This window comes from Danio rerio, chromosome 13 (genome assembly GCF_052040795.2).
Source record: "Danio rerio strain M-AB ecotype USA chromosome 13, GRCz13ab, whole genome shotgun sequence".
Classification (NCBI taxonomy): Eukaryota; Metazoa; Chordata; class Actinopteri; order Cypriniformes; family Danionidae; genus Danio; species Danio rerio.
This window is the reverse complement of record NC_141033.1, coordinates 1,212,501-1,238,122: the sequence shown is the minus strand read 5'-3', so window position 1 is coordinate 1,238,122 and position 25,622 is coordinate 1,212,501. Positions and strand designations below refer to the sequence as shown.

The 25,622-nt window shown below is 35.1% G+C and overlaps 2 protein-coding genes and 1 long non-coding RNA gene across 4 annotated transcripts in view; 2 read left to right on the top strand and 1 right to left on the bottom strand.

The window, feature by feature from the left end:
* The window catches only part of tnfaip3 (tumor necrosis factor, alpha-induced protein 3), a 254,770-nt gene that overhangs the window by 122,237 nt on the left and 106,911 nt on the right, over window positions 1–25,622 (bottom strand). The window lies entirely within an intron of this gene.
* The window catches only part of LOC141377092 (uncharacterized), a 69,831-nt gene that overhangs the window by 27,251 nt on the left and 16,958 nt on the right, over window positions 1–25,622 (top strand). The window lies entirely within an intron of this gene.
* On the top strand, window positions 5,513–8,313 carry olig3 (oligodendrocyte transcription factor 3). Its single transcript, NM_001110393.2, has one exon. The coding sequence runs from the start codon at window positions 5,905–5,907 to the stop codon at window positions 6,670–6,672; it is 768 nt and encodes a 255-aa protein (NP_001103863.1). The 5' UTR covers window positions 5,513–5,904; the 3' UTR covers window positions 6,673–8,313.

Genomic DNA, 25,622 nt, shown 5'->3' with positions numbered 1-25,622 from the left:
GGGGAAACCGAGAGAAAACCGGGTCGCTGCTACAAGCCTCGGATGGGTCAGTTGGCGTTTCTGTGTGGAGTTTGCATGTTCTCCCGGTGTTGGCATGGGTTTCCTCCGGGTGCTCCGGTTTCCCCCACAGTCCAAACACATGTACTATATGGGAATTGATTAACTAAATTGGCCGTAGTGTATGAGTGTGTGTGTGTGTAAGAATGTGAGAGTGTATGGGTGTTTCCCAGAACTGGGTTGCTGTTGAAAGGGATCCGCTGCGTAAAACATATGCTGGAATAGTTGGCGGTTCATTCTGCTGTGGCGACCGCTAAAGAATAAAGGGACTAAGCCGAAGGAAAATGAATAATAATAATAATAATAATAATAATAATAATAATAATGATAATAATAAAATAATAATAAAATAATAATAATAATAATGATAATAATAAATCAGAATAAACTGCACATTTATTTTCTCTCAGAATTCAATTCACTTTATTAGCATGACATACATGGGTACATGTTGCTAAAGTGCACAGGGGGAACAAAAAGTCAATATAAATAATAGTAGTGACAATATTGATGAAAACAACAATGATATAATGATATATAATCACTCTAATAATATAAAATAATGTCTCTCTCTCTCAGTCTGTCTCTCCAGCTCGATCTCCCCTGCACACACACACACACACACACACACACACACACACACACACACACACACACACACACACACACACACACACACACACAAACACACACACTGAGCCATTTTTCCACATTGGCCGGATTAGGAACACTTTCACTTAGATCTATGCGGTCGCCCCCACAGACAAAGAAACACTTGGAGACAGGATTAGTAGGATTAAAAAGGACTCACATATGTCCAGTTCAAGCAATTGGTATTCAAAGCTTTACACTTTCAAATGCCACCAAGAGAGAGCAAAGCAGTCCCGAGCTTTTCTTTGCATTGCAGCACCTTTATGAGGAGCGATCCCCTTTTCAGCTTCCTCTGTGGCGCAGTGAATTCATGTCTTCACTCTTTTTATGAGGGGATTTTATGGCTGTGTGTGGAAAAAGCAGCGACGGGCAGACTGGTTTCATCCTGGGAACTTTACAATACTGCAGGACACTTTAGATATTTCATACTTTGCTTGTTCTGGTGGCCACCCTGTCATTTCCTCATGCACTTGGATTTGTAAGGTTTATAGCTACACCATGGTAAAACTAGATATACTGCATTTCTTATTAAGATATATATTTTTGAACAATGTTGCGCTTCAGAAAAGTAAATATACCAGTGTATTATAGCAGATTCAATACACACTTGCATTTATTTGTCATCTCAGTGATGTTGGCATTTATACACCTCCTTCTGAAAACATAATTTATTGACAAAAAACATTTAATAATCACAATTATCTTTATTTGTAATGCATAAATGTGTCTTTAGATGTGTTTAAGTAAATGAGCATGAATAAATATGATAATATTTGATATTATTATGAAATATATGCTCATAATAATCATTATTATGCCTCTTATTGTTGGGTCATCAGCTGTTTATATTAATTATGACCAATATTTATTCTACATTTTTGTATTATTATAAATATAGTGATTTATTTTCATAATGAAATGACAGTTTACTTTATAGCTAAATAATGTACAAGATTATTATCATTTAATGTTTATTATTATTATTATTATTATTATTATTATTATTACTACAGAATGTTAACTATTACAGAAAGAAATATATCTGCATTGACATACCGAATATGTTCCCTTTAGTTATTTTACACCTGGGAAATGAATAGAAATAAAAAGGAACGAACAAGCATTATATGACGAGTGCAATGCATTTAATCTTAATATTATAATATTTAGTCCATAAACATTTGCATTACTTAAACATATTCACCATTTTAAAACTTTTCTTTTTAACTCTGATTCGTCCTTCAGATTATTGTTAAAATTTCACTTTTAGGGGCTATAATTTGCTAACACATTTTAATATGGTTGTATTCCTTCATTTTAGTTATGAACAAACAATGAACAACACACTTATTACAGTATTTAATCATCATTGAGAATGTGTGAAAATAAAGTTGCTCATAGTTATTGTTAACTCGCAGTGCATTTAATATTAACAGCTGGGTTTTAATAATACATGATTAAATGTTGAACTGTGATTAACAAATGCTGTATTGTTACAGGTATTGTATGGATATTGTTTGTTATTAGTTCATATTAAAAAGTGTTGCATGCAGAACTGTTTCAAACAATTTATTTGTGTTGAATTTGAACAATCAAATTAAATTTAATAATGTTCAACTTAATTTGTTTGTTTAAATTCAGCCCAAATAAATTGTTTACAACCACTTAACGTAAAAAAATTGAGTAAATCCAAGGAATCATCTTTAAATATTTTTTTTTCAATGAAATCGTATTGAAAAGTGACTTAAAATGTTGAGCTTTAAAATGTCTCTGCATAACTTTTAATGCTTTATTTTTAAATAACATATTATTTCTAATGAGGTGCTTGTGATCATTGGTTAAGCTAGTTACAATCAACATCATTTGAAGGAATCTGATAATACACTGCACAAAATGCAGGTTCCACACAATTCCTTCATGTTGTCAGAAATTAAGTAGATTAAATCATTTAAAAAAAATTAAAGTGGACTGAACTTAAGTTGATTTCCCCTAAAAGTGCCCCCAATAAAACACCTATGTTGAATTAGCTCATTTTAAATAAGTAGTTTGTACAAGACACAACAATAATTTTTGGAGTGTACATGTAAAATATGCTGGGTTCAGCACAAGTCCTTCATGCTGTCCCAACTTAAATCTATTAAGTTAACATAATTGTTTTTTTTTTTTACAAATTTAAATGGATTGAACATAAAACAATTAGTGCCAAACAAAATATTGAATTCACATCAAATTACCAGCAAAGTAAGTTTTGAGTGTGCATAAATCAATAATAATAACATTGAATGTTTAATTTTCAATTGCATTTTTTTCATATCTAATAAAGTGTTTATGATCATTTATTAAATTAAGCTCGCTACAATCAACATCATTTGAATAAAGCTGATAGCACACTGTACAAAATGCAGGTTCCACACAATCCCTTCATGTTGCCCCAACTCAAATCTATTAAGTTAACATAATAATTTTTAACAATTTAAGTGGACTTAACTTAAGTTGATTTCCCCCTAAAGTTCCCCTTAATAAAACAATCATGTTGATTCAGCTCATTTTAAACAAGTATTTTGAACAAGTCGCAACAATAATTTTTGGAGTGTGCATGTAAAATATGCTGACTTTCACACAATTCCTCACGCTGTCCTAACTCAAATTTATTAAGTTATCTTAATCATTTTTACTAATGTACCTAAGTGGATTGAACTTAAAACAATTAATTTGTCCCAAACTAAAATCATGAATTGAATGTTGGTTCAGTTCATATGAAATTTGTTTAGAAAACCAGCAAAAGTAATTTTTGAGTGTGTATAACTCAAAATGAATAATAACGCATCTGCACACCGTTTAATGTTTAATTATTAAATTGCATTGTTTTTCTTGTCTAATAAAGAGTTTATGATCCTTTAACACATTAGGCTCATTGCAATCAACACCATTTGAACAAAATGCAGGGTTTTACACAATCTCTCCATGTTGTCCCAACACAAATCGATTAAGTAAATTGAATCATTTAAAAACCCAAAAAGCCCCTCGATAAATCAATCATGTTGATTCAGCTCAATTTAAATAAGTTGTTTAAACAAGCAGCAACAATTTTTTTTGGTGTGTAAATTAAAAAAAATGCTGGGTTCCACACAATCCCTTAATGTTGTCCCAACTCAAATTGATTAAGCTACATTAATTATTTTTACAAATTTATGTGGAGTGAACTTAAAACAATTATGTTGTCCCAAACAAAAATTATGTATTCAATGTTTGTTCGATTTGTATTAAATTAGTAGTTTGGACAACCAGGAAAAGTGTGTACAACTCAATAATAAAAACCATAATAACTCATCTGCACAACATTTTATGTTTAATTATTAAATTGCATTGATTTTCTTGTCTAATAAAGTGTTTTTGATCATTTAACGCATTAAGCTCGTTACAATCAACATTGAAGGAAGCTAATAATACGCTGTATAAATGCAGGGTTCCACACAATTCCTTCATGTTGTCCCAACACAAATCAATTAAGTAAATTGAATCATTTTAAAAAATTTAAGTGGATTGAACTTAATTAGGTTGATTTCCCCAAAAAGTGCCCCAAATAAAACAGTCATGTTGATTCAGCACATTTTAAACAAGCAGCAACAATCATTTCTTTGAGTGTACACTGTAAAATATGGGTTCCACACAATTCCTTCATGTTTTCCCAACTTAAATTGATTAAGTTAACTTACCAACTTGTCCCAAACAAAATATATATATTCAATGTTGGTTCAATTGATATCAAATTAGTAGGTTAAATAACCAGCAAATGTTATTTTTGAGTGTGTATAACTCAATAATTATAATAATAATGCATCTGCACAAAATTTAATGTTTAATTTTGCATAGTTTTTCATGTCTAATAAAGTGTTTATGATCACTGCATTAAGCTCCGTTACAATCAACATCATTTGAATGAAGCCAATAATAGAGTATAACACAATAATAATAATAATAATAATAATAATAATAATAATAATAATAATAATAATAATCATAACAATAATAAAAATAACAACAACAATAATAATAATAATAAATAATATAAAATAATAATAATAATAATAAAAATAATAATAATAAATAAAAATAAATAATAATAATGATAATAGTAGTAGTAGTAGTAGTAGTAATATTTTTTAAATAAAATAATAATAATAATAATAAAAACGCATCTGCACAATTTTAATGTTCTAATTTTAAATTGCATTTGTTTTGTTTAATAAAGCTCTTACAATCATTTGATTAACGCGTGTATCTCGTTACAATCAACATCATTTGAACGAAGCTGAAAACAGAGTATAACTTAAATATTAATAATAATAATAATAATAATAACTCATCTGCACAACTTTGCTGTTCTAGTTTTGAAAAGCATTGTTTTTCATCTGTTTAATAAAGCGCTCATGATCCTTTGGTTAACGCATTAAGCTCGTTACAGTCAACATCATTTGAGTGTATCTGATGATAGAGTCTACCTCAACACCACTAACAACGCATGCCGACACACTGCTAATAACTCAGCAGTCGGTGTGACATGAGTGATGCGCGGTGCGGCGTCGGTTTCTCCGGTGTGTGCGCAGAATCTGCGGGGCTGAAGTGTCTCCCCATGGTGTCCACACAATGAATATGAATAGCTGCTCCTCTGGTCAATGGGACAGTCAAAGCGCGCCGCCGCGGATAATGGGCACGTCATCCTAACAAGCCCGTTATCAATAGAGGGGCTGCTTTTGTTTGGCCCCTCATCCCGTATAAATACAGAGTCCTGTGAAGAGACGACACAGAGAGACTGAGGAGAGAGAGACTTATACACACAAACTGAGGAGGAGAGAGAGATTTATGCACACTGACGAGGAGAGAGACTTATACACACCAACAAGAGAGACTTGAACACACTCTGAAGAGGAAAAACACACTTGTGCACACACTGAGGAGGAGAGAGAGACTTGTGCGCACACCGAAGAGGAAAAAAGAAACTTACGCACACACTGAGGAGGAAAGAGAGACTTGTAAACACACTAACCAGAGAGAGAGAGAGAGAGAGACGTACACACACACCAACAAGAGAGAGAGAGAGAGAGAAGACATCAGGTGATCCGGCAGGAGTGACTTCAAATAAAAACACAACGAGCCGAAAAAAGAGGCAACCTCCTACCCAGGCGCATCCATAAAATGAATTCGGACTCGAGCTCCAGCAGATCTTCCTCTCCAGACATGGATGGGATGTACCACCACCATCACCACCACCATCACCACCAGGACGGCCTGCTAAACTCCGTGTCCTCCACCCAGAACGAGCTGCTGCAGAAGATGGCCAGCGAGCACCTCTCCAAGACGCCCAGCGGCAGCAAGTACAAGCTGAAGAAGCAGGTGACCGAGCAGGAGATCCAGCAGCTGCGGCTCAAGATCAACGGGAGGGAGCGCAAGCGCATGCACGACCTGAATTTGGCGATGGACGGGCTCCGAGAGGTCATGCCGTACGCGCACGGGCCTTCCGTGAGGAAGCTCTCCAAAATCGCGACGCTTCTCCTGGCTAGAAATTACATCCTGATGCTCACGAGCTCGCTGGATGAGATGAAGCGGTTGGTGGGCGAGATTTACGGCGGACACCACTCTGCGTTTCACTGCGGGACGGTGAGCCACGGCGGCGCGCACTCGGCTGGCGCCGCGCACCAGGTGCATCATCCTCTCCTCGGGAGCGCGCTGAGCGGGTCCACCTCTTCTACGCTTTCGTTACCTGGACTTACATCCATTAGGGCTCCGCACACTTTGATGAAGAGCACCCCGACTCCTCCGCTTCAGCTCGGCGGGAGTTTCCAGCACTGGGCGGGTCTTCCGTGCCCGTGCACGATCTGCCAGGTCCCGCCGCCTCCACACCTGCCCATCACCGCCACCGGACTGAGCAGGATCTCCACAGAGAACAAGGAAGTGATGAAGTGAACACATCACTGTGTGTGTTTGCGTGCGTGTGCACTGTAAAAGTATCCGTTAATTAATATAGTGTCCGCGTTTTTGGTTTATTTACGGTTGTGAATTGCATCATGAGATTTTTTTATGCTGACCATTTTCACTCTCTAGTTTTACAAAGTGACTTTTATTGACATTTTAGTAGTTTGTAATAATATAATGCATACATTGAGAGGAATACGTGTGTAAAATAAAAGAAATTGTAGTTTATTACAAGGTTTTTGTATAGCGTAATTGGTGCGCAACACAAACCCAGATGAAATGTCACTTTAAACTATTAAAAGTGATCATAAAAGTCACTTTTTCAAACTTTTTGCAAGGTTAAAAGTGGAAGAAGACTGATCGAGGCCACACAATGCAATTCACAACCATAAGCAATTAAATAAAAACGTGAATCACAAAATACGGGCAACCGCTAATATACGGATATTATTTTACAGTGCAGCCTAGTGAACTGGACTTTTGCATGATCTGTTTGTTTTGTCTGTCTGTGTGTCTGTTTTAGACCTTACGAATTCACAAGTTCGTCCTTGTAACAAGGATCTCATCGATTGCTTTTGTAAGGTGACTCCTCTACTGTAAATAGCGCGCGCGTTCACTGTAAATGAGAGATTAAAGTGTCTATTTGGAGGTGAATATATGTGTTTGAAGCTGCCCTGGAAACGCGAGCACTCCCCTGACGAGAGTACGCGGAAAAATAGCAGATATTCGCTGATAAACATGTCTGAAGTTCAGCCAGTGCTTTACAATGTTAGTTAATGTATCTACTAACACGAACTATACATTAATTACATGGTTTATTCAGCATTGTTAATGTTGATGATGCAATGCAATGCAATGAACTTATGTTAGCACACAGTGCATACTGTGAAAAAGAGATTGCTGACTTCAAATTTTAGTTGAATCAAATTTAATTGTTTAACTTACAATACTCAAACTGACTAATGTTAAGTTAAACTTTGGAGACCTTGAAAAATAGTTGAAATCTGATTAGCTTATTAAAATATGGTTGGCTGTCTTGACTTTTTGTCATTGCATCATTTACAGTGCTTTCAAGCATTATTTTAATGTTGAACTGTGATTAATAAATGCTGTTAATTTTTAGTTGATGTTAATGAATACATTAACTGATGAAACCTCATTGTAAAGTGTGACCGAAGCTCCTGTGTTTTTGGCGCTAAACTCGTATGAGGAAACTTGATCACGTGATTTGCACGTTTTTCTTCGAAGGGCATGAAAAGACGAATTCCACGTGTTCCTTGTAACAAGGATTGTGAAATATGACATTTCAGATGAAAACCGTACGACTATGGATTTAGTTCGCACTAGAGTGTTATTATTATTATTATCGATTATTTTATTCACCCATTGTCAGCCTGAGTAATTCAGTCGTGTTATTTCTGTGTCGTATCTTTATTTGAAATTCTTCAGCATGGCATCTTGTTCAGACAAACCTGTAAGCATGATCCTTTTTTTTCCTGGGAAAGTTTTGTTATTCCAGAGAGATTGCCGTGGTCTTTATTTTTGTACATTCTTGTTGACAAATGAGATATTTATTATTGCCCAGTGTTCCTGGATGAAATTTCAATAAAACGTACTGTTATAAAAATGAAATGTTATGTTTTGTGTATTTTGTAACGTGCTGTGCGTGTTAAAATTAATTTTCTTTGTGCATTTATTTAAAAATGCGAATTGAAAGAGTTCGCGCATGGTGAATATGGTGGCTATTATGGCAACCAGAGATTAAAAATTAATAACTAGAAAATTAATAGTGTTTTACCATATTTATTTGTTATAAAAAATTCGAATGAAATGTGAATTCAATTCGTCACAGGCAAAAATTATTGCCTTGGCCTCTCAAAATAAATACGCGTCGCGGAATAATAAATAAATAAGTTAGAAATAATCAAACAGAAAGATAAGAAATAAAAATATCGCTTAGTTTCAGCGTTTGAACCTAAATCTGTATTAAATATGGTTTAAATAATCATAATAATAGCAGCAAACATTTATTTTCACGTATCATTCTGGGATGGTGAGAAATGTGACACAGCAAAATTAATTTAATAAGAGTATCTGATCTATAAGGATAGTTTAATGACAAATTAAAACGTTTTTACACGTATAATATTTATTTACAGCAATACATATCAAAACAATATAATTGTTAGTATATAAATAGCAAAAGCTAATTATACAAAATAATTAGATAGAAATATTGCTGCTCACACTTCACAATAGGTTTAATTAGTTAATGTTAGTTGAATTGATAATAAAAAAACTTTTATTAATCATAGTACAACATTTAATAATACATTTTTAAAACTCGTAATCATGCTTATTAATGCACTGTGGGTTAAAATGAATGGACAACTCTATTATCATTAACTAATGTTAATTAGCACGATCAAATACTGTAATAATTGTATTGTTCGTTGTTGTTCATGTTAGTAAATGCATTAACTAATGCAACCTTATTGTAAAGTCTTACCAAAACAGTCTATATTCATTCATTCATTCATTCATTCATTCATTCATTTAGCCTACTTTTCGGCTTAGTCTCTTATTAATCTGCGGTCGCCACAGCGGAATTAACTGCCAACTTATCCAGCATATGTTTTACTGCAACCCATCACTAACATCCATGCACACTCATTCACACACATACACTACATTTTTATCTTACCCAATTTACTCAAAGCGCATGTGTTTGGACTGTGAGGGAAATATGAGCACTCGGAGGAAACCCGCGCGAACACTGGGAGAACATGCAAACTCCACACAGAAATACCATCTGACCCAGCCGAGGCTCGAACGAGCGACCCAAAACAGTGTATATTATAAATAAAATGTAGTTTTAATGATCTAATCTCTATTTAACCTGATCTGATAATTCCTCAAGGAAATATGATCTCATAAAATAAACTAGACAAATGGCAGAATATTTCCTCCAGCATCATCAGGAGCAGCCCCTATGCTAAAACTGCGCTGGACACGACTGAAGCACAAAGGCGGTCCCTCGGGTCCTTTCACAGGCAGCAGCTGAATGTATGTTTGTAGAGATTACAAGTTAATTGTTCATAGGGGAATGCGAGAAGAAAACATCAGAGAGAGAGGGAGCGCGGATTACAGGACCCTAAATGCGGAAGATTAGATATTCAGGGCTCTATTCTTGGGCCATGTAAATGAGGCGACGGATTAAAAAGCTCTTTGTAACTAACTCGTCGAGGGGCTCAAGTCCCTTTTTAGACAAGTAACAAGACGAGTCTGCATGGGCGAGAATGCTGAGCTAGTTCTGCACTTTGTTTTTAGGGTGTATGAACACTGGCCAGAGATGGAGGCAGATGGACGGACAGGAAAACGGCACATCTCTAATAGACATTCGCGATATTGCATTAATTTATTAGGGATTTTCAGTTTTTTCGAGTCAGAATATGTCGGATGAGTTTGAAAATAAATAAATCAATGAATAAATAAAGTATATATAATATACAAAAATATAATAATATAAAATATAATAAATAAATATAATATATAAAGTTATATATATATATATATATATATATATATATATATATATATATATATAAGCCTTGAAAAAGTTTTAAAAAGCGAACTTTATAACTATCTTTAATAGTTTAAGGTGATATATTGTCTGACTTGCATGGTATTGAATATTACATCACAAAAACCTTGTAATAAACTGCATTTTCTGTTATTTATTTACTTGTATCTCTCTATAGTAGCTATTTCTTATACAATATATTATTTCAAACGACTAAAATGTCAATAAAAGTGTCTTTATTAAACTGTACAGTGAATTTTCAACATCCAAAGCCGACAGAGCAGAGGTCAACATGCAATTCACAAAATAACGTGTAAAAAGCTGTATACATGGAATAATGTAATGTAAGTGTAATATATTAATAATAATAGTGTAAACAAAAAACTGTAGTCTATATATAATGTATTAATTAACAGTATTTAGTGATTTACAAGTGTTTTCCGTTTATTTAAGTTTGTTGATACAGCGTAACTATTCATTTGACTATACTGAATGTACGCTGAATGCAGATTTTTTTTTTAACCCAACGCCGGGTCAAACATGAATTTGACATGAACATTTTAAAAAATGACTCTTTTTACCACAACCTTTGGGGTTGTCTATTTAATCCAACACTGGTTTAAAACAACTCAGCATTTTTTTAAAAGTATAATATTAATGAATCACAATTTAACAAGCTAAGTAAATAATGCCTAATGCATTGTATGAAGTAACACGTGTAACCTTATGGTGTCAGTTTTTTTTTTTTTAGCAAAATCTATGGATAGAAATAAATATTTTTTGTGAATGTGTGTGTGTGTGTGTGTGTGTGTGTATATATATATATATATATATATATATATATATATATATATATATATATATATATATATATATATAACTATGTGTAACACATGAAAGGTAAAAAAGCACAACCTATTTGCGTTAAAAAGCAGAATGTGATGATATTTAGAAATATGGGACAGTTATAAATGACACTGGAAGCCATTCAAATTACAAATGGACGCGTCCGAATCACTATAACTCAAGGAAAAGCATGAAGGCGGCCAGACATCACCAATTATTCCTCATGCTGAATGTCATTTTAATTCTGCTTTTAATTCTGCAAGATGAATAATGCAAGTCTATTTTTCTTTTTATGTTAAATAATCCGTGGTCCTTTGTTTTTAATCCCTAAATGTAAATAATTTGGTCATTGAAATTGAACAATCTGTCGTACGTTGTAATTACTTTTAAGCAAATAACAAATAAGCACGTGGTAACTCAGTGGTTAGCACTCTCGCCTCACAGCAATAAGGTGGGAAGTTGAAAGTTTCTGTGTGGAGTTTCCATGTTCTCCTCGTGTTGGTGTGTATTTCCTCGGGGTGCTCCGGCTTCTCCCACAGTCCAAACACTTGCGCTATCGGGGAATTGATGAACTAAATTGGCCGTAGTATACGAGTGTGTATGTATGGTTCCCAGTACTGGGTTGCAGCTGAAAGGGCATCCTTTGTGTGAAACGCTGGTGGTTCATTCCGTTGTGGCGACCCCTGAAGAATAAAGTCACCAAACCAAAGAAAAACGAATGAACTGAATGAGCACATGCGTTTGAACAAAAAATGATGTAATTTACAGAACACGTTCCAATTTTTATTTCAAAGGCGTTCTAAAAGTGACGCAACATTTGAGTCTTGTTCCAAATGCTGCCCCTTCAGCGTTCCACACTTAAACATAGCCTAATCATATAGCTTTTGTTGATTTTTGTTTTAATACTAACATCATTTAAAGGAAATACACCTTTATTTTTGTAGTGCTAAGCTCTTACACACTGGCTGTAACATTATTTTAATATATCAAAATATGTATTTACAAATTTGTAATTCCAATGGTTGAAAAAATATGCAAAAAACATTTTTCGTAATATTTTAAAATATATGTTGCGTATATAACATATTTTTTTAGATTTGTAAAATCCAAACATGGATTTAATGGAAAAAAAACATGATTGTCTTAAATATTTAAGCTGAATCAAATTAAACTAATGAGTCCATTGAAGTTATTATGTTAAACTGACTTAAAACTGCTCATGTAATTTATAAAATTAAGTTAGAACATGATTAACTTAAACTAAAACTTAACTAAAAGCATAATCTGTCTAACTGATCAGATATTTTTACAGTGTATGTCATTTACATTGTAATTGTGTGTGTGTGTGTGTGTGTGTGTGTACTTGCACAGTGCTCAGCTCAAATACCTGTTTTGAAAAAAGAATATGTTTGATAAATAAACCCCAGAGAAGGTTGTGCTTGAAAATCCCAGTAGATCAGCAGTTTCTGAAATACTCAGACCATGCCTGTCTGGCAACAACAACCATGCCACGTTCAAAGTCACTTAAATCCCCTTTCTTCCCCATTCTGATGCTCAGTTTGAACTGCAGCAGATCGTCTTGACCATGTCTACATGCCTAAATGCACTGAGCTGCTGCCATGTAATTGGCTGATTAGAAATTTGCAGTTGGAGCAGTTGGACAGGTGTACCTAATAAAGTGGCCAATAAAGTGTATGTTGCATATAAGGCAAATACTTTATATCTGTAAAATCAAAACATGGACTTACGTCACATGTGTCAATTACACTGTGCTTGAGTCATTGTGTGTGTGTGTGTGTGTGTGTATTGCTCAGCTTAAATAACCCCTGTTATATTCATATTGATAATGTTTAATCAATTCCTCAGTGCATATAGCCAATAAATTTGGTGCATTTACAAATCAGTTTTATTAAGCAGTTATATCCATTAAAATAAGAGTTTGGTCAAACGAACCTCTTTAGCAATAAAAACAATACATTTAAATTCATATGAGTTATTGAAGAAAAGATACAAACTACAAAATTTCAACTAAATATTTTATATTTTTTATGTTTCTCTTAATTTTGTCCTGTTTATTAAAATGTAATAATATCTGGACTCCGATCTTCAGTTTTTTATTAGATTTTGGTTCATGTTTTGGTTCTGGAATTGACTAATCTAATATACAGAGTCAGAATTACTAGCCCGCCTGAATTTATTAATAATTAAATTTGTTTAATCAGTGAAGATTTTTCCAACACATTTTAAACATAATTATTTTAATTACTCATCTCTAATAACTGATTTATTTTAACTTTGCCATGATGACAGTAAATAATATTAGACTAGATATTCTTCCAGACACTAGTATTCAGCTTAACATTTAAAGGTTTAACTAGGTTAATTAGGTTAGCTAGGCAGGTTAGGGCAAGTTATTGTACAACAATGGTTTGTTCTGTAGACTATTGAAAAAAATAGCTTAAAGGAAATAATAATATTGACCTTAAAATGGTGTTTAAAAAATTAAAAACTGCTTTTATTCTAGCCGAAATAAAACAAATAAGACTTTCTCTAGAAGAAAAAATATTATCAGACATACTGTGAAAATTTCCTTGCTCTGTTAAACATAGTTTGGGAAATATTTAAAAAAGAAAAATGAATTCAAAGGGGGTGAATAATTCTGACTTCAACTGTATATGCATGAATATATTACTGTAAAGCATTTTATAGAAAATATTGCAAAGAAATGCCAAAAAAATATGCATAATAAAAGTTTTTTTTTTCTGCCAAATAATTAATTAATGGCTGTGTAGCCTTGCCCGTGTGGCTCCATGGCAAAGTTGAACACATACAATGCTACAATATAGTCTGTCAATGCCTTCTTCTAGATTGTTTTGTGTCTTCTGAAAGCTGCGAAATGGAAAGCAGCATGCGGTACGCCATCGTGCGCTTCTGGAGTCAGAATCTGTCATTTGTCAGAGTCTGTGTTTATGTGTTATGCCTTCCAAAAAAGCATCTGTGAGAGCGGCCATGCAGCCAATCAGAGCCCTGCGCTGAGCAATTCTCCAAAAGTAAATTAAACGCCTGGTGGTATTTTTCGCTCCATGCTTCTCCCTTTGTTTCCTTTAATTACAGTTTGGTGGTTAATAAACTCCTTTCCTGCTGGTGCTTCATTAGCCATTCTGATTGTTGCGATAACATGTTTGTTTACAGCTTCTTTGCAGAAAGTTGCGAGTTTCCTTTTTTCCAGTTGCCAATAGTTTGGTTAGCCAGTCTGACTAGACATTTCCCATTCAATATTCAATGTCAATTATTTATCTATTCAGATCCTTACTTTAAACCATGTTTTCAGAATTCATTCATTAATTTTCTTTCAGCTTAGTCCTTTTATTCATCAGTGGTCGCCACAGCGGAATGAACCGCCAACTTATCCAGCATATGTTTTACATAGCGGATGCCCTTCCAGTTGCAACCCAGTACTGGGAAACTCCCATACTCATTCATTCACACGCACTCGTACACTGGCCAATTTAGTTCATTCAATTCCTCTATAGTGCTTGTGCTTGGACTGTGGGGGAAACCTGAGAACGTGCAAACTCCACACAGAAATGCCAACCAGGACTCCCACCAGCGACCTTTATGCTGTAAGGCCATGTTAAATCAAAAATAACTTCTCCAGCAAATGTCTTCTCTGATTGGCGTTTGATGGTGCAAGGGTGGGAACATCCTGTCACTCAAATGAGATCCACCAAAAGCAAACTACAATTATCCAATCAGTCCCTCTTGTGACAAAATCAAGCTCCGCCCTACATTGGTTTTTTGTAAGAAGCACATGTGAGAAGAAAAAAGGATCATGTCAAAGTTGAAGTGATACGGTGGCATGGTAGCGCAGCACTGTCCCTCTCACAGCAAGAAGGTCTCTGGATCGAGCCCTGGCTAGGTCAGTTGGCGTTTCTGTGTGGAGTTTGCATGTTTTCCCCATGTTGGCGTGGCTTTCCTTTGCGTGCTCCACTTTCCCCCACAGTCTAAATACATGCGCTATAGGGGAATTGGGTAAGCTAAATTGTCCGTAGTGTATGTGTGTGAATGAGTGTGTTTGGGTGTTTCCCAGTGATGGGTTGCAGTGCATGTCAATGGCATCCGCTGCGTAAAACATATGCTGGATAAGTTGATGGTTCATTCCGCTGTGGCGACCACAGATTGGAACAGTTTAGTTCTAACCCTAATTAAACACACCTGATCAAAGTAATTTTCTTGTTTGAGACCTACAGTTCAGTGAGTTGGAGCAGGGTTGGAACTAAACTGTGCAGGGCTGGAGCCCTCCAGGAACTAAGTTTGACACCCCTGGACTAAGCCGAATAGAAAATGAATGAATAAATGAATTTGAAGTTAGTTGAAGTAGTTCACCTCATTCCAGACAGCGGCCTCTGGTGGACTTACATGGGAACAGCAGGCATAAATGACACTCGCAAGTGAAATTTGAGATCTTACAAAGTATACATAGCGGCCTCCGGTGGATTCGCGAAAACAGAAACTTAAAAAAAAAAAAAAAAAAAAACGAAGCTCCTGGGACGTATTTTGTGATCTTCAGAAATGTATACAGGAGTACATTTGCAGAATGAGCCTGAGCTGGATTTTTCCTCGTTTATCTGCGCTTTTAAATTGCGATATGGGACCTTGATCTTTCACCCAACAACTTCTAACTTTGAAGAGTTTGAAAAAGTGACTTTTCCTCTGGGTATTTAAAAGGGAACTGTTACACAAAAATAACTTTTATAAGGGGTTTGTGGTAATATAACGAGCCTCTAATGTTAAAAATGAATCAATTGTATTTTTTATAATCAGAAATGATAAAAACAGTCTGCTGAAACTCTCATTGACATTCTGCCACTGTAAGTGTCATCAGAGGAGGAAAACCTAAATCTGCCACTATGCTGACACATAGGCATTCGTAGCTCCACCCTCTTTAAATAAGAGCAGAATCTCATTTGCATTTAAAGGGACATTCACCAAAACACCAAAATTAGTATCAAAACCTAAAAGGGTCAGTTTCAGAGAGATTTAAAACATTATCTGTGTGATATCTTGAGCTGAAACAGCACTACACACTCTCTAGAGACATCAGAGATGCATTTTACATCTTGCAAAAAAGACATGATAGGTCCTCTTTAATGCAGTTTGTAGTTTACCTAGCACTTCTGACACACTTCTGTTCACATTTTCACACAGTAGAGAGAAACTTCTGATGTAGCATCTGTCAAAAAGTTTGATTGATGATAGCCTCACCCCTAAGGCGGGACTCCCGCTTTAAGCCACACCCCTTTTATATAAACTTTATAATTTTGGTAATTAGATTCTTATCAGTTTGATTAAATTATGAGTATGGAAAATAAAATATTAAATAAAATATTGGTAATTAAATTTGAATTAAATGAATTAAATTAGTTGTTATGTTAGAACCGTTATTTACATTTTAATTATTGCAATGAATTATATTATATTATTAAATTATGATATACTATATTATATCATATCATATCAAATTATATTATATAGACTTTCTCACAGTATTTTAAATCTGCCATTATGCTGACACACAAGCTTTTGTAGCTCCGCCCTCTTTTGAAAAGAGCACAATCTCATTTGCATTTAAAGTGACAGTCACCAAAACACCAACAATAGGATCAAAACCTAAAAGGGTCGGTTTCAAAGAGATTTAAAACATTATCTGTGTGATATCTTGAGCTGAAACAGCACTACACACTCTCTAGAGACATCAGAGATGCATTTTACATCTTGCAAAAAAGACATAATAGGTCCTCTTTAATGCAGTTTGTTTACCTGGCGCTTCTGACACACTTCTGTTCACATGATCACACAGTAGACAGAGACTTCTGATGTACCATCTGTCAAAAAGTTTGATTGATGATGACTTCCGCTTTAAGCCCCGCCCCTTCTATATAAACTTTATAAATCCGGTAATAAGATTCTTATCAGTTTATTATGAAATATAATTCAGGTAATTAGATTCTTGTCAGCTTAAATAAATTATAAGTACGGTAAATAAAATATTAAATAAGATATCGGTAATTAAATTCTAATTAAAGGATTTTATTTATTTCTGTTTATAGAACCGTTATTTATATTTTAATTATTGCAGTAAATTATATTATATAATTAAATTATGATATATTATATTATATTATATTATATTATATTATATTATATTATATTATATTATATTATATTATATTATATCAAGTTATATTATATAGTTTCTCTCTCACTCACAGTATTTTAAATCTGCCACTATGCTGACACACAAGCCTTTTTAACTCCACCCACTTCTGAAAAGAGCACACTCTCATTTGCATTTAAAGCGACAGTCACCAAAGTGGCACACAATTAGTATCAAAACTTAAAAGAGTCAGTTATAAAACATGTATTATTTTGACTTCACATACACACTCATCAGAGACATATTGCAAAAAGCGCCATAATAGCTCCCCCATTTAACGCAGTGTGTAACTTACCTAGCACTAGTGAATAGTGCGCTAAAAAGGCAGCAGATTGCCAGCCATAAACATGAAGGGGTCAAGCGGGGTTGGTAGAAACTCCCGGGTAATTTCCCCTGCGGTCGCTCTGTTAAAGACAGCTCCGCTAAGTGGAGCCCTTTTCTTTTCACACATGACAAATGGGTCGTCCTCAGCGCTGGACACACCTGTTACTGGAAACACTTGAGATTTTACACTTTCCAGAGTGGCCTTATTACCATCCGAGCGCTCAAAGGTCCCGAAAACAATGGCCGCGGATGCTAACAATGCTCCAGCCCTGGGCTAAAAGAGAGTCCCGTCAAAAGCCAGGCTTGTGCCGGGCAAAAACACCGGGGGCTGCAATTGAAAATAAATTTCAGTTGAATAAGGGCATGGGGCTCGTCGGAGCAACCCGCAAGCTCGGCCCAGAACAAAAGCAGTTGCGGGGATAAGTTATTGACTCTGCTGACAGGATGAATGCAGTCCATTATGCCTGCCAGTTTCTCCAGTCAGTGTCCTGCATGGGCTGAATTCGGTGGCAGGTGCACGGGGCCGTTTTATTCGGCCCCCGGGGAACGCCTAAGGCCTGTCATCAGCTGATTTCATAGACAAATGTTTATCCCATACAGCCAAAACAGAAAGCATATTTCCATCATAAGAGCGTTTTGCCACAGCCATTAGTGTCAGCGCTCATTTGCATGTTAATTGTGCAGCTAAAAGCGCCTCCTAAAAATGCTTATTGTTGGTGCACATGTGGAAATCTGCAGCTTTGGAGAACTTTTTCTTTGTGTGTGTTTTGTTTCACGGGCTCTGCATTTAAAACATCACCATTCTGCATCACCTCACCACTGCATTATGCATTTACCATATAATAATACCACATTTTCTTGTTTTTATTTGATGCAAAAGAAGTTAATACACTTTTATTTGTCAAGGATAAAGTTTTTTCATTGATGCCCTTCATTTAAAATCCATTTGGTAACACTTTTCTTAAAGGGGTGTTCATAAGACATGTTTATAAACATGATAAGAGTTGTCATGGATGTGAATGAGATTTTATGTATGCTCATAACAACTGTTATTAAGTGTCAATTGCTCAGTTATTTAATTTTAAAAGCAAATATGACATTGTTTAATGTTTTTATGACAACTTGACATTACCAAGACAACAAAACTTGTCATAAATCCGTCATAAACATGACTGTCATGATGTCATTATAAATGTATAATGAATGTTATAACAGTGTCATTAATGTATAAAATATATATTAGGGCTGCACGATATTGGAAAAAATCTGACATTGCGATATTTTGTTTTGCTGCCATATACTGTATATTACAATATCAATATAATTTCCCCAGACGATTTGATTAATTCAGGCTGAATGGAATTATTATTACAGTGCAAACTAAAAAGGTTTCCTGGGGAGTGTAACAATATTCAATCAACAGAACCTAAAGGGGTTTAGCTGATGTGTACCGTATGCTTATGACAAGAGCTATTGCCTATTTCTGCATTGTATGTACTATAGTTAGAGGTATAGTAGCTTTGCTACCTGTATTAAATTAGTCTGGCCTCTAACCATTTATTGGAATCTTCTAGAATTTTTTATTTTTTTTTTTGCTTTGAGTTACTATGCGTTTTGTTTCTGTTGATGTAAATCGCAGATGATCCCTAAAACTGCGTGCGCGAATATCAAACCTTAAGCCAAGTTTACTGAGCTAGGAGGTGATTGGTTTTCTAAAGTATTTCCCAGTTCACGCTCGAGGGCTCGTGCAGCTTCACGAAGCCGCTGAGGAACAGACTTCGCCATGTTTATGCTGCCAAATGTCCCAAATAGTCCTCGCTGCAGCTGTGACGACATAACCTAAAACCTGCCTTGCAGCAACGGTGGCCGTCTGTGGGCGTGGCCAGGCCAGAATGCATTTTCAATTTCAAATCGGCTTTCATTCATCGCGATGTGTTAAATGAAAATGCATTATGTTTTTTTCATTTTCATTTTCATTCTGCAGCAAACATTGCACATATGTCTTGGAAAATGCTAACTGAAATACAGAAATACACTTCCATTAACATATTGCATTATCGTTTTGCGTATTACATTTCAAAATTAATTTTGCTACACACATCCCATGCTGTTATGCTGAAAATGTAATCCTGCGTTTCCTAGACGCGAGTGTAAATGCATTTAGGACAAATAACATTTAAATGATCATTTTGCTACAGTTTCTGCTTGTACTTTATTCACATCAAATTCAGTTTGTGTATAGCATTTTCAATTTAATTTTGCTACGTATGAAGCTTTAAAATGTGGATACAATTTACATATTAAAACAGTGTATGAAATGAGAAATGCAAACAATGTAATTTAATTTACATTTTCATTCTGCACCAAACATTGCTCATATGTCTTGGAAAATGCTAATTCAAATACAGAAATACATTGCCATTTAACATATTGCATTGCCATTTTGCATATTACATTTTGAATTGAATTATGCTACTCATATGCTTCCATAGTCTTCAGGGTCATATGATATTTCAGAAATCACTCTAATATTAATTATTATTATTATTATTATTATTATTATTATTATTATTATTATTTGTTGTTGTTGTTGTTGTTATTATTAATGGTAATAGTAATAGTATAAAGTAATAATATAAAAAGACTAATAATTTAATTTTAAACTACATACATTAAGTAATAAATAAATATTTAATAAATATGTATTTAATTGAACTTTTTTTTACTTAATAAATGTTGCCTTGATGAACAGAATATTTTTATAAAAAAACATGAAAAGAATCTGCCCCATTTATTTCTATATATATATATATATAGATTTGATAGAATAATGACAATAATGAGAGCTTGTTCCACTGAAAAGTCATCAGAAAAATATTCATGACACCTTTATAATGCTTCAATACAATCATGTTTATGACAGTGATGTATTTTTGTTAAGCTACTGTAATAAACAATGTCATCTTTGCATTTAAAACTACATTATACTGAGTGAATGACACTTAATTACAGTTGATATAAGCATAAATAAAACCTCATTCACACTCGTGCCGTCATGATTATAACTATTTTATTATTCATTCATTCATTTTCCTTAACCACAGCACAATGAACCACCAATTATTCCAGCTTATTATGAGCTAATCAGCAGCAACCCAGTACTCGGAAACACCCATACATACTCATTCACACGCACACACACTCATACACTGCAGCCAATTTAGTTAATCAGTTCCCCTATAGCGCATGTGTTTGGACTGTGGGTAAAACCGGAGCGCCCAGAGGAAACCAACGCCAACACGGGGAGAACATGCAAACTCCACACAGAAACACCAAGTGACCCAGCTGGGACTCAAACCAGTGACATTCTTGCGCCACAACTGAGCCACGTGCCACTAAACACAGAAACAGAGGGGTTTATTGTCTAATATAAAGTTTAGCAACATCAATTCAAGCGCTCGATTTTTATTTATTTACATGTAAGGCCTAGTTAATCAACATCCAACACACAACTAAACAGCAAAGCGCGAAACCTGTAGCTAAATGGCAGAGATACGGATTGTTTCTTATGTGTGTGTGTGTGTGTGTGTGTGTGTGTGTGTGTGTGTTGGTCAATCTACAACATCCAAGTCAGCATTTGGCATCTCTTTTTACTCTAAATACGACAGCATAAAAGAGCGAGCCTCTCAGTTCTGTGCTCCGTAATGTTCTCCTACTGTGTCTGACAGATGGCGTTCACTAGTTGGCCGTAAATGGCTGTCACCGAGTGTTTGTCTGTCTGCCAGTAGCCTATGGATAAGGGACTCCCTGGGAGAATGTTAGTGGCCTGATACTGGCGAAAAAACGCAGCGTCCTTGATTGTCAAGCGCCAGCGAGCGAAGTCCTCGTGCCACCCGGCCTTCTGGTCAGAAAAGAGAGAGAGAGAGGGTTTTCGGGGAGCAGGTGTGATCTGAGGATGTGTGTTTATTTAAATTGCAGCGCGACACATGCTTGAAAGCTGATGCAGTGAGAGGTGAACATGCCCCGGTCATATGGGTTCAGTTCCAGAACGAGTGCGTGGATTGTGTGCCATGCTGTAGTGTGTGAATCACAATGAGATTTCTCCATCAGCCTGCGTTAAAGGCGCATTTTAAAGTGTGGCATGTGAGCGATGCAAATCGGGAATACAAGTTTTTATTAGCTTGTGGTGGTTTGGACTTAAAAAAAAAAGATTGCATTGTGTTCAATGGGGGCGACATGGTGGCTCAGTGGTTAGCACTGTTGCCTCACAGCAAGAAGGTCGTTGGTTTGAGTCCAGGCTGGGTCAGTTGGCGTTTCTGTGTGGAGTTTGCATGTTCTCCCAGTGTTCGCGTGGGTTTCCTCTGGGTGCTCCGGTTTCCCCCACAGTCCAAACACATGCGCTATAAGCAGGGGCGATTTTAGTAAGAAATAAATAAATATATATATATATATATATATATATATATATACACACAGTTGAAGTCAGAATTATTAGCCCCTTTGTTTATTTTCTTTTCCCAATTTCTGTTTAATGGACAGAAGATTTTTTGAAACACATTTCTAAACATGATAGTTTTAATAACTCAATAACTGATTTATTTTATCTTTGCCATGATGACCGTAAATTATTTTACTAGGTATTTTTAAAGACATTTCGTCACCTTAGAATTATAAGGTTCTATGCGACATTCATTCATTCATTTTCTTGTCGGCTTAGTCCCTTTATTAATCCGGGGTCTCCACAGCGGAATGAACTGCCAACTTATCCAGCAAGTTTTTATGCAGCGGATGCCCTTCCAGCCGCAACCCATCTCTGGGAAATCTATCCGACATTTTTGTTAAAATTGAGTTATTGACATATTCTTATTAAATGACAATTTATTTACATTATGGGGTGTTATTTAAAAAAACAAATGTTACACACAAACGGTTTGCTATATGGAATGCAAAAACTTTGAAGCTCAATATCTCAGAATCCTTCTGAACACAGATAGAACCTTATAATTCCAAGGTGACGATTTTTATGCTTAAAGTGACATTTAAAGGCTTAACTAGGTTAATTAGGGCAACTAGGCAGGTTAGGGTAATTAGGCAAATTACTGTATGTCGATAGTTTGTTCTGTAGACTATCGAAAACAATATAGCTTAAAGAGGCTAATTATTTTGACCTTAAAATGGTGTTTAAAAAAATTTCAAAACTGCTTTTCTTCTAGCCGAAATAAAACAAATAAGACTTTCTCCAGAAGAAAAAAATATTATCAGACATTCTGTTAAAATCTCTTTGCTCTGTTAAACATCATTTGGGAAATATTTAAAAAATAAATAAATTCAAAGGGAGGCTAATAATTCTGACTTCAACTGTATATGTATATAAATATATATATATATATATATATATATATATATATATATATATATATATATATATATATATATATATATATATATATATATATTTATTTATATAAAGTCTAATATTACGTTTATCAGTAATTTAATAGTGATACAATTTAAAATGTTTGTTTAATATGGGTTGTATACTAGTTTTCCATTGTACACTGTATTACAAAGACAGGCAAATCCATTTGAGTTCTGACTAAGCCAAATAGGCTAAACCCATTTGTTTACTGTAGTAAAAACCCCTCTCTATATTCAAGTGCATTTTTGGTTTCCATGCATTAAATAAATAAACTGCCGCTTTTCTAAGTAAATGACACACCGTTGAAGTCAGAATTATTAGCCCCGCATTGAATTTTGTTTTCTTTTTTTTTAAATATTTCCCAAATATATTTCAAATCTTATTTGTTTTATTTCGGCTAGAATAAAAGCAGTTTTACATTTTTTAAACACCATTTTAAGGTCAATATTATTAGCCCCTTTAAGCTAAACATTTTTCTGATAGTCTACAGAACAAACCATCATTACACAATAACTTGACTAATTACCCTAACCTGCCAAGTTAACCGAATAAACCTAGTTAAGCCTTTAAATGTCACTTTAAGCTGAATACTAGTGTCTTGAAGAATATCTAGTCTAATATTATTTACTGTCATCATGACAGAGAAAATAAATCAGTTATTAGAGATGAGTTAATAAAACTATTATGATTAGAAATGTGTTGAAAACAATCTTCTCTACTTTAAAAAGAAATTGGGCGATAATAAACAAGGGGCTAATAGTGTACCGTATAGTCAATGCCACACGAACTGTAAAGTGTTTAATATTGGTAGTTCATTTTGAAATAAAAATAGAGTTAAGAGTAAAATTTTTCACTGGAGGAAACAGCTGTGCTGATGAGGTGAATGCAGAGAAAACCCGACTGCTCCTCCATGACATTGGGATACAGGCGATACTAGGTTATCTATATCAAAGAACTGCAAATAAGCAGATATTATAACAATTTATCAATAAACACACACCTCATTCTCTCGCTGTCCACTGCTGTGGTTTGCTGATCAAATAAAAAAACAAAAGACGGGTTAGGAGCCGAATTCTGCCGCCGTGTTCTTATCAAATTTAAAGTGGACTGAGACGATAATTTAGTGTACAGTTTATGAACTAATTGCAAAAGTTTTAGGGGGGCTGAGTATAAATATAATAGACATAGATATGCATTTATTTATATTTATATATAATAGATATAATAATAAAATAGACCTAGCAAAGCCCATGGTTTTAGGCTAATTAATTTTTTAATTAATTATGTGGCCAGAGGTACGTCTTAAAGAAGACTACTGGGCAGTATGACTCTGTTCCTTTTCATGCTACCAGTGGAACAGCTTTCCCGCAGGTAGCAGTTTGCCCAGTGGCTCACCATGTACGTCGGTGGACTTGAGGCGTAGAGAGGAGTTGACCACGACAACAGGGTTTGAGTTTGGTGAAGAACGGTTCCAGAAAGCAGGTAAAACAAAAAACAAAAGCCAAAATATAAAATAAAAGAGTAAAACACAGGGTGAGAATGTGGCAAAATCTGAAAACATGGTAAAAATCAGGCGAGGGCTTTTCTTTGTTGGAATTGCATTCCAAAACACTGTCGGTTGGGATTAGGGAAGGGGGTGGTTATCAGTCAGTCAGTCAGTCGACAGCGGCCACTGGTGGATTTATTTGAGAACAGCAGGCAACTGGCACACGCAAGAGTAATTTGAGATCTGAAAAAAAGTGTACACAGCGCCCTCTGGTGGAGAGCAAAAACTGCAACAAAAAATGTAGCTCCTGCGACATATTTGGTGCTCTCCAGAAATGTGTATAGGGGTATATATTCAGAATGAGCCTGAGTTGGCATATACAGTAAATCCTGACTGTGTAACACACTATATGCTGTGGAAATCTTGACATAAGCGTGTGGAAATTTCCACAGTTTTCTTCCATTTATGTATTTCCTAATTATACTTCTGTATTATTTTTGTACTCAGCTAATTCCCACATGGCATGAGAGCATTATTAATTCTGATTATGAAGTTTGAAAATAATAAGATGTAGAATGTCTCTCTGTGTGCTTGAGCGTGTGTGTGTGTGTGTGTGCCAGCTCGTGTCTTGGCATAAGTGAGTGCTCTAGTGCCCTTCACTGTAGGGGACGTTGTTCGACAAAAGCATGTTGAGAGTTGGCATGAAGGCAGTGGCTGTAAATGTGCACGCTGCCGCAGTGGGCTTCTCATGTTCACTTGTCAGAGTTCACGGCGAATCAGATCAGACAGACTTTATAATCAGCTAAAGAAATGCCATAGTGGGTGTGTGTGTGGATTATGGAGATGCATGTGAATGTATTGAATGCACACATCCACGTACACATACACACACACACATATGCATACACACAAATACGCATGCACACACACATTAGCTCACAAACACACACACTTACACACACAGATTCTGGATCTGCTCTTCAGAGACACATTACCTCAAACTAACCTGATCCAGTGACTATTTAATCACATGCTCAAAGGGGGAGCGGCGTTTACTAATTAGGGC